The following is a 19,383-nucleotide window of genomic DNA, read 5'->3' as shown; positions in this document are numbered from 1 at the left end:
TTTGGCATAAGCTCTAAATGGTTTGGGGCCTCTACTTTGCATCGTGGATGATATTTTCAATTTTTTTTATAAAAATATTATCATTTCATTAAATCTGCACTAATAGTAGAACTTACATCAATCATACACAAATACAAATAGATCCATACAGAGATACAAATACATGTGAAGAACAAATATCAGACACAACAGAACTAAAAAATCAATAGAATATTACACTAAGAAATTCAAAAAACACTCAAAATATAAAACACTTATAGTTCCAATATCATTTGTGCATGCTTCCAATTGCACCGTTTGCTCTCTCCCAAATCTACTAATCAATTGATTCAAACTCAAATGTTAAGATGAGATTTGATGAGATAGATTTAAGAAATTCTAAATTTGACAACAAAATTTGAAAAAATTCAAGATAAAAAACTTGGTGGTTGTCAAACCACCAAAAATAAAATTTAAAAATAACAGCCTAGTTGCCAACCAACACAATCTCAAATTTAATTTGTAAACAGGGCAAGTAGGGTCGTCTCCTCAGGGAACAGGTAGGCAAATCACACAGGAAAATGGGGGGAATTTTTAGCAATAGTACCAACTAATTAAAAAGGAATAAAAACGGAAATTCAAAGTTGAGTAAGATAGCAGGAACCAAATTACACAAATAACAATTAATTAAAACAACCTAGTCAAGGAATTAATCTTGGCATCGAAGCACACAACTGATCACAGATACAAGGGACAATTCATATACTCACGAATAAACTGGTTAAAGTGGTCAAGCGACGCGTCCAACCACCAATCTTTCCTTAATTTTATGGTAGTCAAGAGAGGCTCATAAACTATCCTCTTGTGACTAGACAACCCCAAAAACGCTCACAGGATTTAATGTGGCCACAGTATTAGGAATTAGAAAGACTCAATTCTAGATGACAAACACACATGCGAATTTGTTTAGGCTAGATTAATTATCCCCACGATCCAAATTAGACCGCTTGCGAGGCGGTGCAATTGTCTCGTTTGCCACTAATCAAGATGCTTAAAGGCGACGCGCCAACATCCTAATTGGCTATCAATTATTTAGACAATCGAATAACAGGCTTAATTATCCAATAAATCTAAACAATAATAACTCAGGGAAAAAATAGAGAATAATCAAATACCCATGAACATATAAATTAAAAATAAGCAATTAAAACGATCTCACAGTTATGGTGCCCCGATTCTCAATTTATTCCTCAACTAGATAAACGATCTAGCCTTGCCGCATAGTCATGACAACAAAGTCAATCAAAGTTTTCATGGAGTTTTGTTAATTGAAGAAGGAGTAAAAGATTTTTCGCCGCTAGTCTCCTAACAACGAAGAAAACAAAAGCAGAGAAAAAGTCCAAGTCCCAGATCCATCCCTAGTCTATTGCTGTCTTCTTTTTATTGTTTGCGCCGCCGTTTCCTTTCTGCTAGCCGAAATAATAGGTGGGTTTCTTCAAACAATTTGCTTCCTTTTCCCCCATTGGATTGTTACCAAAAGTCATCTTCCAATTCTATTTCCTAATCCCACGTAAGTTTAAAGTATGGCTCCAAGGAAAGGCGGTGGCCCGAGGAATAGGACCAGCAATCCGGCTTTTTCACGCAACTCTGCGTTGTCTGGCGTGGGCACGCCAGAGAAGGCACAGTCTTCTGGAATTTGCCCTTTTTTATCACTTTTAACACCAATTGCCTATAAGTAACACAAATACCCATTATGAGCAGAAATTCAATACTTTGCATAATAAACGGCCAAAATTAAGACCAAATAACCACAAATAAAATGCATAATTATATCCCTATCAAAACTACAAAAACTCTCACTAGAAATCTCCAGTAAAGGAGAAAACTCTTGCCAAGAATTCCTTAGAGAAAAGAAGCTCTTAATAAGAAACTCTAGAATAGACTTTACAAACAAAGACAAAAGACCCCAAAAAAAGGGACATGGAAGGAATGGAGGGAGGGATTCCAAGAAAGACCAGTTGGTCTCCCTCCTAGGGAAGAAAATGTTTTGTTTCCAAGGAAGCGGAAAGTTAAAGAGAAGGAGAGGAGCTTAGGATTAGAGAGAGAGAGTTTAGCCAGAAATAAGTATGCCTTGTTGATTATATAGATACAGTATTTTGAGATTTTGCAAAAGGCTGCAAATCAATTCAAATGAATGGATTTTTTTTAAAGCTTTTAGGCTCAATTTGAAAATTCGTGTTCGAATTTAAATTCAAGTGCAAATACTATACGAGATTAAAGTTTGAGTTCGAGCTCCATTCAATCTCAAATTTATTATGCTTGAATTTGATGGGAAAGGTTGAAGTATATATGTTTCTTTATTTGATAATTATCTTATAAACGGTACATATAAAAATTTATTACGTAATACAATGTCAGATACACTTTACTATATAAAAATATAAATTAGAAGTGAAAACTAACATCAGCCTCTTCGACCCAAATATTTGCAAGTTAGAACTCGATTCTATAACTTAATTGGATCTTCATTTTTCGGTTTGAATTCGAACGTGCCCTTGCCAAAAATTGAACTCTAATAAAGTCCAAATTATACTTTAAAAGCTCAATTCGTATACAACCCTAGGTTTAAATAGGTCTTAACTGGAAGGTCATCAAAGCTCAAGAGAGAGATTTGGCTAGCATTATTTTGAAAATGTAATTGATTCTCCAATGTCTTTGTGTTGGTAATTGAGGAGGGAAAAGACGTCTGTTGATCTAAAACCTGGCTAGTACTTATAAATTCATCCATGCACCTCCTTGTCAGACATTTGGTCCAGCCTCTGTGACTCGTTAATCACCATAAAGGCAGGATATTATTGTGATGGCAATTATTGGGCCTCCATGGCCCTGTAGATAGACTAAAAAGTCAAACCACAAATTTCATTTTGGGACAAAGATGGACACATGCTGATAGCTTGACAGCGTATTGTTCATGCTTTAATAATTTTTCATATTGGTCATGCTGATAGCTTGACAGTGGATTTTTGGAGTCTTTGGTAAGGGCTTCAAATGGCTTGGAAATTTGGGAGTGAAACATTGGGAAGTTGAAACCCACTCCCACATGAGAGGGCATTTGACATATGATTAGATCATGTTTATCAGAAGATTTGATTGGTGAAACCCCTAGCAAGAATATTCATCTGTAATCAAACTTGGACCTTTGGTTAGAGCCGCCTGCATATTCTGCAAAAATAAACCATCGAGGATGTGGAATAAGCCTATAACCATCAGCATTTTCATACCAATTTTAAAGATTTTGTGCCTTGAATCGGACCAAATTAGATGACGCAAAAAGAGATGATCATGCCAAATTAAAGTTTGAGATATAAACATTAATTAAAGACCAAGGCTCTTTAGTCGACTAGTTTATTGCTGAAATTAATCCACGAAATGTACCACAATTTTACTAGTGTAGAATAATACGGCTCTATAATGCTAGTGCAGATTATTATCTTTGTAGTTATCTTGAGATGGACCCGGCCTCATAGCCCTTCAACCATTAGTGCCAGCTACTCGTACAAACTTTATCCTCCAAAAAGGTTCCATTTTCCTCGAAATGAAACAATAATAATATCTTTTTGATAGAGTAAGAAACTAACACAAGAAACTGGATTTGTGAGCAATCACACTTGTTGACTCATGCAAGAAACAACCATATCTGACTCTTCCCCAGCAGGTATAATCCTATAGGTTGATGCTCTGTGGGACCTGAAGGCTGTACTGCCGTCCTCATTTGCTCTTATAAATAAATGGGTCGCTATTCATCTTCTCCCCTCATTTATGCATCACCGAAAAAACTACACAAACGTAGACACAATTATGTAGTTTTTATCCTTTTGTGAATTCATGTGTTAAACCCAAAAAATGTTAGTGTATTTTATTTGCTCCCCCTCCGGTAGCACAGGACTGGAATTTGGATGTATATATGTAGAGATAAGAACTTACCAAGCAAATTCAGCCATTCATCAGAAAAGGGCTCCTATCCATTTCTCTTTTCTTCCCTTTTCTCCCCAAGAAATCACTTGTTACACTAGAAATTAAAGATTTTGTCATGCTCGAAATATTTGTCCTACTTATCTATCCAAAAGAAAGAATATACTCCTCCTCTCTTTGTTTGTATATTGGCCTCTAGAGGAAAACTTTCTGCAAACTTACATTCACGGAGCAGAATCAAGTTGGAGGTAGGTTATTATATTTGGTGTAAGAGGTATTGATGCGCCTCAATCTTAAGCCATGGTTAGATGGTATGGTTTAGCTAACTATGTGATTTTGATTGAGCCGCGTCAATATCTCTCTATTCTATGCTTCCATGCCTCCCCCTCTAGGGCCTTGGTCTGTCATGGATGCAGGAGATCTGCAATGCACCAAAAATAAGATCATCCTATACTTCTAATGATTCCTTCCAAGAAACATGCAGATTATAAAGGTAAGTCCTCTTCTTGACTTGATTTTAGCTATGAACCTCTTGGTTAATATTATCTCATGGGAAACATATTCAATTAGCCTCTTACATGGGACCAAATTTTCTCCTTTTTGGTTCCTTTTTTTTTTATTCGTACATGATTTTCTTTTTAGTCTTTTCACTTAAGGTTTACTGCACATATCATAAATGCAACTTCTTGTAGCATCTGTAGATGCATGGGATGATAGGTTTGATACTTTGATCAGTTAGAATTCTTGATATAATCAATAATGTGTGGAAGCTAAGAAGGGAATAATGAAGTAGAAACTTGGTGAGGATGCCTTCCATGGAAGTACTTTCCTGGCTTCACGCGGAAAAGGAATTAGTACTTTTTCTTCTAACCTTCTGCCAAACAAAGATGACCTAAATTTCACTAGTCATGAAAGTGAAAGCAATACCCCCATATTCCACCACCCCAAAAAAACCAAAATTTGAAAAAAAACAAAGGGAAAAGGTGTAAACAGGATAGGTGAAACTGCTAAATATTAATTTGGTTGGCTTAAATCCTCTTAACTTACGAAACGTGTATTGATATTTTATGTGGAAGACCCTCTAACCATAGTGCTGAGTGATGACAGATGTATTACACAATTAAATTTGGCAAGAACTGGTTGCACAGTCCAAAGTTGTTTTTAAACGATGTAAAAGATGATTGCGTGGGGATGATGATGCTCACCGGCCCAATATGTCAAAGACAGCTGTTGATGATGAGAACCTTGTGGTTGAGCTACAACAAGGTTTGAAATCTGAAAGCTTCTAAGAGATTGTAGCGGAAGAAAATAAACCTTTAAATACATGCATAATTTTTGTTGTTGGATAGTAAACCTTTCCAATTATCAAGATTCCTTGGAATAAAATAAATGACAAAGATATTATTAGTATGTTAGCAACGTTTTGAATAGGTCGTTGAAAGTTGCAGTCCAAATAGTGAATATGTGAATTGGCTCAAGTGTTGATACTCGAATTGGACAAGTGTGTACGTAGCATGGGATTTGAGCACAATCAGTAAAGAAGGAAAACAAACAAGAAAAGCTTCAATGATCTAAATCACGTTTTGCATTCTAAAGTTTATTGTCATGTGTTTGGACAGTGCCACTTTTGTCACACAGGCAGGGGAGGATGTTTGACACACAAAAAAGAAAATGACCCATTAGAAATTTGTACCATCTTTCGAACTTTTTGTGCATTGTAGAAACCATGTAACTGGATAAATTTATGTCTCTTGCTTTATGTTAGTTTATTAGTCTCCTTGAATGCCAATTGATATCAAAATTCTCAATTTTATAAATCAATCACAATGAACAATATAACAAGACTATTTCTCGTCTCTTTCATATCACTAAAATAACAATAATACGTCAGGATTATTTTTTTGACATCTTTGTGCTATGATCACTGTCCAACAACAATTAGAAATTTGCAAGATTGATGGTGAAAAGTATAGTCAGGATTAACTTTTGACATCTTTGTGCTATGATCACTATCCAACAACAATTACAAATTTGCAAGGTTGATGGTGAAAAGTATAGCATATTGATTTCCATGGCCAAAAATCAAAAAATATATTTAAGTTGGTTTTTAAAAGTAAAAATTTATATTAAAATAGTGCAATTTAGATGATTTTCTTTGTTGGCTTGTTACAAGTACTTTGCCAAAACAAAGTTCAAAACAAAAAAAAAAGGGTTATTTTTCAAGTAATGTGTAAACTCTTATTGTCTTTTCAAAAATATTTATTCATTATATTAAAATACCCTATAGACATTGCATGGCCGTTTATATGCTTTTTGCACACTACTGAGTTGAATTATGATTTTAAATTGAAATTTGATTGGGGATGGATAGTAGATTTTGAGAACGGTATATTTATTGATAATTTGGATATTTTTGAATGGTTTGAATTAGTTGACAATTTTAATTTGCATACATTGTTTGGAGAAATTGAGAGTAACTAATTTGTAAAAAGACAAGGGAATATTGCCAAAATAGTTACCTCACATTTTCTAAAAATTTTTTTTTTTTAGTCTCTCACATTTGAAATCAACCAAAACAGTCCATCAAATATAAAAATTGTGGTCGTTTGGTCCCAGAGCTTGGTCATTACTATATGAAGAGAAATTTAGTTTAAGATTATGTACAATATACTCATTTTGAGTTTTTGTTCCTTTAATCTAATTAATTTAACCACATTGAAAAAAATTGTACATACAAAGAAATTGGTGTTAGGAATGGCAATGTAATAAGAGATGAGGACTTTTCAGAATATCAGGGGCAATGTCAAAAGAAAATGGTGTTTTCTAAAATTGAGGGGGATAATTTTGAAACAAACTTAAAAATTTATAAAACTTTCAAGCCTATCCTAGAAATTTAGTAAAGTTATTGCCCGCCCTGTAGCTTTGCCATTGATTTCACCTCTCTATTGCTTACTCAGATTGTGATATTATCTCATATTGCTACTCAAACTATGTATACATGTGCGTATCCACAAAATGTAAGTATGGTGAAAACCATTCTTAGCTTTAATAAATAGTTGTTGTTAGGTTTGTGAGTAAAGAATTATGTCCGATGTTGATTCAAAAGATGGAGAAAGAGCTATTAATATGTAAGTAAGGACTCGAGACTTATCATCTTAAACCTTTGGATCAAAATTAGGTACCTGACTTATATATTGGACCTTTTTGGTGGGCTCTTTCGAGATTTTTCTCTCTAACAAGTAGTTATCAAAGTTTCTGATTGCGAGTTTCAGCTATTTATTGGTAGGTGGATTCTTTTGTAAGTTGGGCAGGTGAAATGCTCTTCTTGGTGATGAACCAAAGTGCCAAAGAGTTTGGTTGATGTTGGACCAAATGCGTCATGGGTTTGACAAGTGTTCCGATTGGTGTTAGATTAAGGAGTCAAGGGTTGGCAGGTTCTTGGTGATGGACCAAAGTGTCAAAGAGTTTGGCTAGTGTTGGACCAGATGCATCATGGGTTTGGCAAGTGATCCAGTTGGTCTTCGATTAAAAAGTCAAAGGTTGGCAGGATTCGAAATCTAGTTTGGATGTTGAAGAAGAGTGGGTTCATGAGTTGGAGAAACAGTGACCTTTGGAGTTAAGATAGGGTTGAATTGAGTATTAAAGTAGGCTCAAAGAAGAGTTTATAAATTTGGATTCTATGTGAGAAGTTATTCATGAAGGAGAAGATTGTTAGGTTAGAAAGATGAAGAAGGAGGAGATTGTTAGGTTAGAGAGATAAAGAAGAGGGATTAATATATAAATAAGAGTTCGAAACTTAATAGTTTAACCATTTGAGTCAAAGTTGGATCTTGACTTACACATTGGGTCTCTTTGATGGACTCTCACAAGGTTTTTTCCCCTAAAAGTTCTTAAACAAATGCCAAATTTTGGTATACTCGGGATAGGAATTGTAAAATCAGAATTGGTTTGGTTTTGTTCAATTGACTCGATTAGTAATTTAAAGTAACAAATTGAGATAAGGGCAAACGATAAGGTGGTAAACTATAAATTGCCCCGGCTTCCTCCATGCATGTAATGCCAATTTGCAGCTCCAATGATAGCCTTAACCACATAGACACATGGATATACCTTAGTTTTTATTCTATTGTATTGATTTACTAATAATCATTACCAAAATATTATTTTTTCTAATTTACTGGTTATTGTATTCATTTGTTAGCCCTAAAGCTTGATCACTGCAAGAGTGGTATGAGAGCTCTAGCATGAGCCATTTGGGATGGCAAAAAACAGTGAGAAGAGTCTACGAAGATAATTAAATGAATATTGAAATCAATTGGAAACTTACAACTGAAGAAATTTGACAAAAATAATTCACCACTTTTAGTTGTGCTATTATAGCTATCCCATAGGATAATTTCAGGGGAGGTTTCTGATAATTTCACTCAGCTCCCCCCAAGTTTAGAAAATTACACTGACCTCCCTTGCATTTACTGTTTAAGTAATAGTATAGACCCATCAGACTAGAATTATACTTTTTTTTTTTTTGTCAAAGGAGGCTAGAATTATACTTAAGTATCCTAAAATACCCTTATGCAATATCATACATCAAAAGAAAGTGAAAAAAAGATTTAGTGATCAATTTAACAAAAAAAAAAGTAACAAACACTTTCATCTAGACTTACTATGCTTCCACGATAATGTAAATTTAAAATCTCATCAACTTGTTCAAGCAAACTCCAACTTAATCCCCAAATTCTATCAATTTTGGCATCACTAAAATCCCAAATTTTACTAAAATATACTCCAACTTAATTCCCAAATTCTATCAATTTCGGCATCATCAAAATCCCAAACTCTATCCGAATCACTTCCTCTACAAATCGACCATAACCTCCACCGCCAACTAAAATACCCTCAAAAAGCTTCACGCTCCAAATTAACACTATCTTTTGTCTATTAACTAATCTCACATCTCAAATTATGAATCCAACAACTATCACCTATCACCTTCCTGGAACAGAAAAGGACCTGGCCAACCACTATTGATGCCTATGCCAAGAGCAATCCCATACTCCATTGGCGTTAAGAATAGGGAAACTAATTTTTGTGACAAACCACCACCAATACTTGCAAATCAAACAAAAATGAAACCAAATGAAGATATTAGATTCTAGTATGTAACAGACATAATAGCATAACCCAGATTTGTCCCTTTTTCTCTTTCGACCATAGCCCATTAATTTCATTTTTCCCCCTCTATCACAACCATCTTCATCATCTCCATCTAATTTGACCATGAAATTTTTATTTGCTCCCTCAATTTGTAATTTTGGAAATTTTGATTCTTTAATATATACAAATTATAATACGAGAAGAAATAAACAAGAGGGGCTGATAGTTAAGTACCACGGAAAGCGAAAAGTAGACAAGAAATAAATACTTCAGGCAAGTTTGTATGGTGTAGTTGATTGGTGGAAGAGACTATGGGGTCATAGACAGGAAAGAGAGAATCATAAGAGGTAGAAAAAAAGGGAGGGAAAGAGAAAAAAAACTGCTCTTTATTAAAATAGGATTAGGGATGATGATGAGTTGTTGTAGGTTTTTATTTTTTCTTTTACTTTTGGTTTGGTTTTTGTGTCCTACATATGTAGTAAATTATCTATTAAATAGAGGGTATTGTAGTCATTTTATTAAATCAAGGGAGGTCGGTGTAATTTTCTAAAATTGGAGGGAGCCGCGTGAAATTGTCAGAAACCTCAAGGGAGGTTTCTGAAATTATCCCCTATCCCATAGAGAAATTTCAACAACATTTGTTAGAGTCGAAATCAAAACCGGAAATGAGCTCTGTACCTTTAAGCCCTCTGTACATAGAAATTGAAGGTTGGGGCAAGGTTTCAAGGTTTTCAAGCACTTCCTGAATTGAATGTTGTGCAGACAATCTTCATGGATCCCAAAATTAGCGTTAGATCATTTTTCATATCACACACAAAAAAAGCCTAAAAAATAAAAAAAAATTGCACAGTTGAACTTTGGTTTTTACTGCCATTTAGAACTAATTGATATTTTTGTTAATTTCGACTACTCATGAAGACGCGGAAAGGAGATTAGGTGGTGCAAATGATCCACTTGAACATAGGCCTAGGTTGAGTCTGAATCCATTTAATTTTTGCCAAATATCTATTTATAGTGAGAAAATATATAATACATGTATAGATCATTTTCATGAACGGGGTTTGTGATTAATATACATATATACATGCATACATACATATACATACAATATATATATGTATGTAGATCATGTGCATCCTTATCAACAAGCATTATTACGTTTGTTTTCAAGGTCTTATTGAAAAGGTTAAGGTAGAGAGTTCTTTAGAGTTTGATAGTCATATAAAATTCTACATGTTTTAAGTATAATCCTTGCTTAATTTCAATAAAGTGAAAATGCTTCGGTACTAAGCTGGTGGAGCAGGATGCCAGCAACTAAATGATGTCAAGTTACATTTGTTTGCACAAAAATTATTTACTTGTATCACAAACACATTTTTTAACATATATTTCTATTTTTTCAACTATTTTTTTATTTCACATATATTATATTACAAAAAGTACCATAGTAATTGTTCCAAATTTGGGGGGAGGGGGAGAGGAGAGGGAGGACGAGCTGGGTGGCATTGTGGAAGGGAGTGTAAGTGAGAGGCTTTGAAGCCCCGGATCCGAAACCTCTCACTTACACTTAAAAAAAAAGCCACAAAAGAAAAAAATAATTATTATTTCAAACAATATTTCAAGTAAACTCCTATCCAAACACACTTAGTCTATTAACAACAAATATGTCACACTATGCAAGAAAAAAAAAATAGTCTATGCGGAATTTTCATTTTTTTTTCTTGTTCTTTTCAAACTATACAAAGTTTATGAAATTTCGGAAAACTTTCAGCGGCTAATGGATATTGTCCAATCACTTTTAATTTGGACAAGGGGATTAAATCAATTTTCCCAAGTTTCTTTCTTTTTTTTTTGGTTTAAAAACAGACTCTAAATCTTATAGAGAGGATCATGACTTTTTCTTTTCACAAGATCAAAGTAGTCACCATATATACAAGAGAATTACGTACCACCCTTTTTTTGGACTATGCCATTTTGGTGGCTGATTTTCAATCCAGCATTTAATAAAGGTCATCCACTTTTCTATCAAAGAAAAGAAAAGAAAGAGCCATATTGGAAATACTGAAATATTAAATTTTTGTGGCCCTATTGCTAATTACGTAATACATGTCTTGGTTGAGAGTTAGGTGTAACCGTGACCAAAATTTTTTTCGTTTTCTTGCGTATATATCCCCTTTCCGATAAGGTTGCCATGAAAGGGGACAGAAATTGAGGGAATGGACGAAGGAATCATTTATGTCCACTGTCCAGTTCTTGTGAATTAGCAGCAACCATGACTCTAGCCTCAGTGGGTCTATTTTGTCTAATATTTTCAGTTGCATTGCAATAAATTCTGGTTTTGTTTTTTTAAAAAGAAAATTCTGGTTTTTGTATATAGGGATCGAAGGGTTAAATTAACACCCTATATCTGAAATCTGCACTTTTGATGGCTTAATAAGTAGTATACTTATATTGATTATGTATAGCATTAATCCTCCGAAGTGGAGCATAAGGTATGGATTTAGTTGACAAATTGATAAAGTATAATCGGTCATATTTTATTCATGTATAATTCTCAGAAGTATGCATGTTAAACAGTGTATATATTTATTCTTTTCCCAAAAAAACCACTTAGGATGATCAAGAAAAAAAATGAACCAACAGTCTAATTTTTGTTCTATTCTAAAAATCACTGAAGAAATAGATAAGCTAACAATCTAATTTTTCTACAATAAGTTTAACGTTTTGCTTTTGAATAAATGGTCCTCGTTTGATTACTCTAACATTTAATATCTTAGCGACGTAAAATTAACATTATAGTATTAGGACTAAAATTAACTACAAAGTTTTGCTTGTCAATATCCTAATTAAATTAATCTTCTATGACAACTAATCTAAATTTAAATTTGAAGTCTAAATTTTGCAAATATATCATGTATCCAACCGCAATAATAATATATACTGCCAGTCAGTGTATATAAGATTAACTTTATCTAATGACCTTTTATGTTGTCAAGGGAGGAATTGTCATTTAGAAGTTTAAATGAAAATTCCTACATTTACCCTCTTTAATGGAAATTATCCAACTCCCAAACAGTTACCAGATGGCAATGTCAAGGTGTATTAATGGCTTTGATTGACAACCAAATTAAGGTCCTAAATCATAATTAGTTGAATCCTTCCTCTTTATCTTTTGGCTAGCTTTGGTAAATAAATTCTAACCTCGTAACAACTACTAATCATTCATCTACCTACTAATCTATTGTAACATTATCCTTTTCTTAGTGCCTTGATGACATTAATTAAGCATCAGCCTGAGATCATATATACGGACCAAGTCTAGAACAATTGTTCACGAATTACCTTTTTGGATGCAGACAAAAATACAACTATACATATTATATATGTGTCTTAATGATTGATTTATTTTGACCTCTTTTCTCGAACTTTGTCTCAGTTTGTGATATGATAGAAAAATCTAAATCAGGAGACCCACGAAGGAGATTCTTTCAGATTTGAAAAATTTTGCATGGTTGTCTGTCCCTTGGCTATCTCTTTCCTTTTGATTGTAAACTAAAAAAGTACAGCAGAATGAAAAATGGATATATACGGAGGATCAACTGAAAAACGTTTTGCCTAATTACAGAAAACAAAAGTCAAAAAGGAATGAGAAAAGGAAGGAAAAGGATGTATGAAGCTTGAACTAACCATGCAGGACCTAAAAGGGCTAAAGAAAGATTTTAGATGGTCATGGACAAAGCTCAATCAGCCTGAGTTTTCTAACCTAACGAGGCAAAGAAATTAAAGCACGGTTTGTCGGTTTAGAATTGATTGAATTTTTGCCAGCTTTCTTTTGGGATTTACATATTTGTTTTGATAATTACATGGGAAGTTAATTTACAAATGTTTTAAAGTTCATTTGGCCCGTAAAGGTTCTCAAATTTGTCTACTTGATCATATACTGCACCACACCTATAACACAAGAATTTGATGGATGTCAGCTTAGCTTGATCAGAATCTTTTCTTTCTCTGTTTTTTTTTTTAAAATTATTTGGGGGTTTAAATCTGGTCAGAATCTTGGTAAAAGGTTGTTTAGAACCTCCTCCTTTTCCTTTTTGTGCTCAATTAAGCAGTACTTAGAATCCAATCATTTGATACTTCACGGACTAAATAGATATTTTTGATTAGATACCAAAAAGAAAAATGTCCAGGTTGCTTGAATTATCAGTCTATCACACAATACTTTAAAAATCCATTTAAATTACTGATTTTTGAAAATTTTATAGAAAAATATATTATATTAATTTGATGTATGTAAAATAAAAAAATAATTAAAAATTTTAATCACAAAAAACGTAAAACTTTTTTTAAAAAATAGTAATACAAACAAAGTGACCCTTCACAGAGACTATAGTACACCAGGGGTCGAACTTTATGATTGCACTACAGCAAAATGAAGATGTTGATTCCAGCTGCTTTTGCACAATTTTCAAAGCCAGGCATACACATACAAAAGTACGGCATGAACTTTTAATGATAAGACCATTGGTCGTTTCATTTGCAATAGGAAAGTGCTTGAAATTTTTCTGCTGGAGTGGACTTTGGGTGTATGCATACAAGATTAGTTGCTAGCTAGTAGCTAGGGGAATCCAACAACTCCATGGTTAATAGAAAATGAAAAAGAACGAATAAGAATTCAACAAGCATCTTTGATTTGATGTCGTGAAAGTGATGCATTACTTCTAACCAAAAGTCAGAAATGTTCGTGGGAAATGATGTTGTAATGTGGCCGGTATGGCATTTCACTCGTCTACAAATAATTGTTTATTGCCTGCAATAGAAAGCAAATTTTGTAAACAAATGAAAGTACAGGATTTATAGGAAACCGCAAAAAAAAAAAGATTAACCTTTGAAATATTCATTTGTTAAACCAATAGTGATTTTACTTTCATTTTTCATTTTTAATTTTTTTAAGCAAGGAAGTGATGAAATTTAGAAAGCTGATTGGGGGAAGGATGAATTTGAGTCCAAAACCTCTAATTGGTCCGGTATCAATTTCAACTACTACACCAACGTTTCCTTGACAAATGCTGGATAGTTCATATTTTCTAGGTCATAAACTAGTGATGCTTCAAGTGGTTATAGTATTCTCCGTACACACAAAAACTCAAGAATCCTATTCTGCATAATTGTTGATTATTTACGTGTATCCTATTAAATGGTCCCTTTGACACGCTCAAAATTGTCAACCAGGAAAAGAAATTTAGTTAAAGGACTGTTTAAGAATTATGGAGAATCTACAAGAAAGATGAAAAAGAAGAAATGGCTGAAATATGCAGAAGGGATAATGCGAGCTATATTCTAATGTTTTGCCTCCAATGGTTGATAGATTCATGGAAAAAACCAATTATTTTGCTTCTGTATTTTTTTTTATAATATTATCACTATACCTTCTAACTTTTTTTTTCAACACAGAAATATTTCAATTTACGCTCGACTAATCTCCCTTCGATTGTATATTCCGCCCCCAAGAATACACAATCAATAGAAGAGGATTCGAATATACGATCATCATTATTCTGTGACTGCGCACCTTGCCCTCAAAAAATACATAACCGATAGAAGGGGAGTTCGAACACAATCATCAGATTCATAACTACCAGCCATCGACCATCCGAGCCAACCCATGCGAGTTCACTATACCTTCTAACCTGAAATTATATAAAATCTTTCTTGACTTTTGGGCAAAAAGCCATAGGAAGTCTTGCTTACTAAAAATAGAGGCGCATTGATTGTGGGAGACTTCTATTTTGGACTGCTTTAATAATTTAGATTGTACTCAACTTTATCGCCAGATTGACCAACTAATTTTGTTATGGGCTAAACACTATTTTTTATTCTTGTTATTGGTTTATATCTTCACCTATGGGCTATGTACTTCTACTTGATTGTAGTTGGCGTGCTTGATTAGATGGGACTAAGTTCTTGACCAATGCTGATGTATTCTCCCTGGGAAACCTAGGTTAGATAATTCAACCATCTCCGGGAGAAAATTATTCTTTACATGATGAGAAACCTGTGGTAATTTTGTTTAAAGTTCATATCTGCTTATTTGTTGATTTTGTTTAGAGTTCATAAGTGTATATATTAGTAATGTTGATCTGAGTTGATAAGTGTGTTTTATATGATTTGTAAGACAGAGAACTGTAATGTCAATCCTCTAAATTTTGGACTAGTTTAAATTGGTCCTTCCTAATTCTAGTTTTATACTTTTGCTTTAATCTTTTTCATTGTTGTAGCCTTGTCCCTCATTTTTGCTGCGCCACACTTGATCTATCTTTGGAACTTTTAGGATTATCTACAAGGGAAAATCGAAATTCGGAACATCTTAAAAGATGGTCAATTTTGCTTATGGACAGGTGTAGGGAAATATGTAGAAGAAAACAATCATAGAGTTTCACTTGAATGAAGAGATCTAAGGTGGCTGGAAGGGTTGGGTTGAATGGTAAGAGGAGAGAGATTATAAATAGAAGGTCCTGGATTCAAGATTTTTTTTTATTTATAAGTGTTTAATAATAAAAAATAGAACATCTGAATAAATTAAGTGGTACTGAATTTTTTAAACAAAAGTTAGGCCCTGTTTGATAACCTAATTCAGCATATAAATTTAATGGATTCAGATCCTAACATGTTTCAATGCGTTTGATAATAAAAAATAGAATATCTAAATGAATTAAGTTACGCTGAATTTTTAGGCAAAACTTGTTCTAAAAAATAAATAATAAACTATTCACTTATCACTTAGGTTTTGTTTGATATTCCAATTTAGTACTTAAATTTAATGGGTTCAAATCTTAATATATTCAGATGCATGTGATTACCAAAACTAGAATATCTGAATTAATTAAATGGTATTGAATTTTCTAAGCAAAACTTGCTCCAAAAAATAAATGATAAGTTATTCGCTTATCATTTAGGTTCCGTTTGATAAGATTGAATCTAAATTCTGAAATCTGAATACAGAAATAGTTAGTTTGCTGAAATTTAAGTATTGAAAAGAAATATATGAATGTCTGAATCTTAATACTAAACCTATTTGAACCTATTTATACTATTTGATAAACATCTGTAGTTGAATGCTCAATAAGCTAAATTGCACAATTTTGCCATTCTATCTTTTCATCCAAAAAAGAAATAGAACCTATGATTTAATGAGTTTAAAATTGTTAGATATGAAAATGATAATAATTATTTTAAATTAAATTAATATAAAAGATGAAATATATTATGAAAAAAATGAATTTGAGATCAGTGAGTACGATAGTAGCAAATAAAAAAAAGTGAAAAAAGAACAAAATTGTGAAAGAGTGGAAAGATGAAAAAAGATAAAATTGTGATAGAGTAAAAAGATGTGTGGAGTATAGAGAAGTTGTGAAAGTCATTTAATAAAGAGAAAAAAGAAATATAAAGCTGTTAGATACAGAATATCAAATTATTTAATTAGATAAGGATTTTGAACTTAGTTAACAAACATGGGTAGATTTTTGGTATTTAGTACTACTTAATAATTTAGTAATTTAATGGATTTAAATTTCAGTTTTAGCAAATGCACCCTTAATGTGATATACACCCAAATCTATCATATTTAGTATTTAACAATTTAGTAACTTAATGGATTCAAATTTATTATATTTAATATTTAATAATTTAGTAATTTAACGGATTGAGACTTCAAATTTCAGTTTATAGATTTTAATTTCATTAAACGCACCTTTACAAAAGATTTAAACACGAAAGACACGAAACTGTGACATAGGCCCATTGTAGTTAGGTTCTCGCAGTGCTATTCAGAACTAAGTGCAGGCCCTCCAAAGATTACCTAAATCTTAATCTACAGAAATCTTTGGGCTACGACTGCCAAAACTCAAAACCAAACGACACTTTACACAAGAAATTTGGCAGCCCAATGGGATGCTAATCCCAGTATCCCACCCAAAGACGGAGGAAATTTTGTGGAACAGAAGTCAATAATAAGGGAAAAAATAAATAAATAACATGGCGTAATTGGCATTCAATTCCCCTCCACAAAAAATTACAAAAACTGAAATTTATCCAAAATCAAAGTCATCCTCTCCTTCCGTCTTTCAAGTTTGTCCTTTAACTGATTAAGCCCAGACTTTTTTCTTCAAAGAGAAAATTTGAAGAAAATCACCATGATTATAAACCTCTTATCCACTCCTCCATGCTCATCTTCTACTTCTTCATTTTCTATCATTAATTTCATGAATTCAAGAACACCCTTTTCAGAGTTTTCTTTGAGGACCAAAACCCACTTCTCAAAATCTTTTCTTTCTTCAGTTTATTGCTCACCCTCTTCTCCACATTCAAGTTTTCACTGCCAGAATCAATTTTTATGTCCAAAGGAGAAACGCCCACATGGTAGGAGTAAAATTTTGAGTACTTGTGCAGTTCCAGGACTTGATTTTGCAGGGTTCGAGAGTGCCCAGTCAATTCTTGTAGCAGCGGGAGTGTTAACAGCTATAATCATAGTTCATGAAAGTGGTCATTTTTTGGCAGCTTATCTTCAGGGCATCCATGTAAGTAAATTTGCAGTTGGGTTTGGGCCAATTTTGGCTAAATTCAATAAGGATAATGTAGAGTATTCTGTTAGAGCATTTCCACTTGGTGGCTTTGTTGGATTTCCTGATAATGATCCTGATAGTGAAATTCCAGTTGATGATGTAAATTTGCTGAAAAATAGGCCTATTTTGGATCGAGTGCTTGTTGTTTCAGCTGGTGTTATAGCTAATATAGTGTTTGCTTATGTTATAATCTTTGCACAAGTAGTATCTGTTGGATTGCCTGTTCAAGAGGCCTTCCCTGGGGTTCTTGTGCCTGACGTTAGGCCTTTGTCAGCAGCGTCCCGAGATGGGATGCTGCCAGGTGATGTTATTTTAGGGGTAAATGCAATTGGGCTTCAAAAGACAGGGCCTAATTTGGTTGCTGACGTTGTTGATGAGATTAAGAAAAATCCTAAGAAGAAGGTGTTGCTTAAGGTTGAGAGAGGAGGACAGAATGTGGATATCAATATTACACCTGATATGAATTCGGATGGAACAGGGCGAATTGGGGTCCAACTGTCACCCAATGTTAGGATTTCGAAGGTTATACCAAGGGACACCTTTGAAGCTTTAAGTTTTTCAGGACGCGAGTTTTGGGGTCTTACATCAAATGTCCTGGACAGCTTAAAGCAGACTTTTCTCAACTTCTCACAATCAGCTAGCAAGGTTTCAGGACCTGTTGCAATTATAGCTGTTGGTGCTGAGGTTGCAAAGTCAAATATAGATGGTCTTTACCAATTTGCAGCTGTTCTGAATCTTAATCTTGCAGTAATAAACCTTCTTCCATTGCCCGCCTTAGATGGGGGTACCTTGGCCTTGATCCTAATAGAAGCAGCCAGAGGAGGGAGGAAACTGCCTTTAGAAATAGAGCAGCGAATTATGTCATCTGGCATCACGCTTGTCATAATTCTTGGGATATTTCTTCTTGTACGGGACACATTAAACCTTGAATTCATACGCGATATGTTGTGATTAATTACCTCTTGTCATCTGGTTCATTTCTGACTGAATGCCAACAGAAGTTGGTCTGTGACAAGTCACTCTTTATTATAAGTGAGCAGAAAGAAAGCAAAATTTATTTCACTTATCTCCTCCTGAGACATTCTGCAGGAGGGAGCAGTTGGCTCCTTCTTGATCTTGATAAGTCTTCTGAGCAAGGATCATACTTATTCGTCATTGCATTAGCAAATCTTAAGCAGGGGCTATTGAAAATTCATCAAAAACTACTCTACCAGATATTTTGTGCACATCTGTACAATTTCCACTCCATGTACTTCTGCTTTCATTGATCACATTTGTATATCAGAACTTGTCATTAAGGCTCCTTCCATTAGCTTGACACTTTTGCTATAGAATATGAGAATTGCCAGAACTGAAAATTGTCAATATGCTGACCATCTGTTTTTTGGTCAATGATGTTTTAAATTAGATTCTATTTTTCTTTCGCATTTTTCTTGCCTTTGACATACTGGAATTACTGAAGGTGGTATTTTGTTATGTGAAACATTCAATGCATTATCATCTTTATAGCTTATTGCCTCTGATCCTTGTTCATGCGTAGCTCATTACCAATTATTCACTGAAAATGGTTAACTCCAGAGACTACTATGTTTATATTAAGATGCGGCAGCACTTGCCAAGGAAAGCTGCATGCAGCTAATTTTGAACCCAGAACAGA

At 33.7% G+C, this 19,383-nt stretch overlaps 1 protein-coding gene across 1 annotated transcript; it reads left to right on the top strand.

Moving 5' to 3' along the window:
- The first annotated feature begins 17,203 nt into the window (after positions 1-17,203).
- Positions 17,204-19,153, top strand: LOC113770188 (probable membrane metalloprotease ARASP2, chloroplastic). Its single transcript, XM_027314582.1, has one exon. The coding sequence runs from the start codon at positions 17,298-17,300 to the stop codon at positions 18,675-18,677; it is 1,380 nt and encodes a 459-aa protein (XP_027170383.1). The 5' UTR covers positions 17,204-17,297; the 3' UTR covers positions 18,678-19,153.
- The last annotated feature ends 230 nt before the right edge of the window (positions 19,154-19,383 follow it).

This window comes from Coffea eugenioides, chromosome 5 (assembly GCF_003713205.1).
Source record: "Coffea eugenioides isolate CCC68of chromosome 5, Ceug_1.0, whole genome shotgun sequence".
Classification (NCBI taxonomy): Eukaryota; Viridiplantae; Streptophyta; class Magnoliopsida; order Gentianales; family Rubiaceae; genus Coffea; species Coffea eugenioides.
Note: the sequence above shows the minus strand (reverse complement) of the source record. Positions and strands in the feature narration are given on the sequence as shown.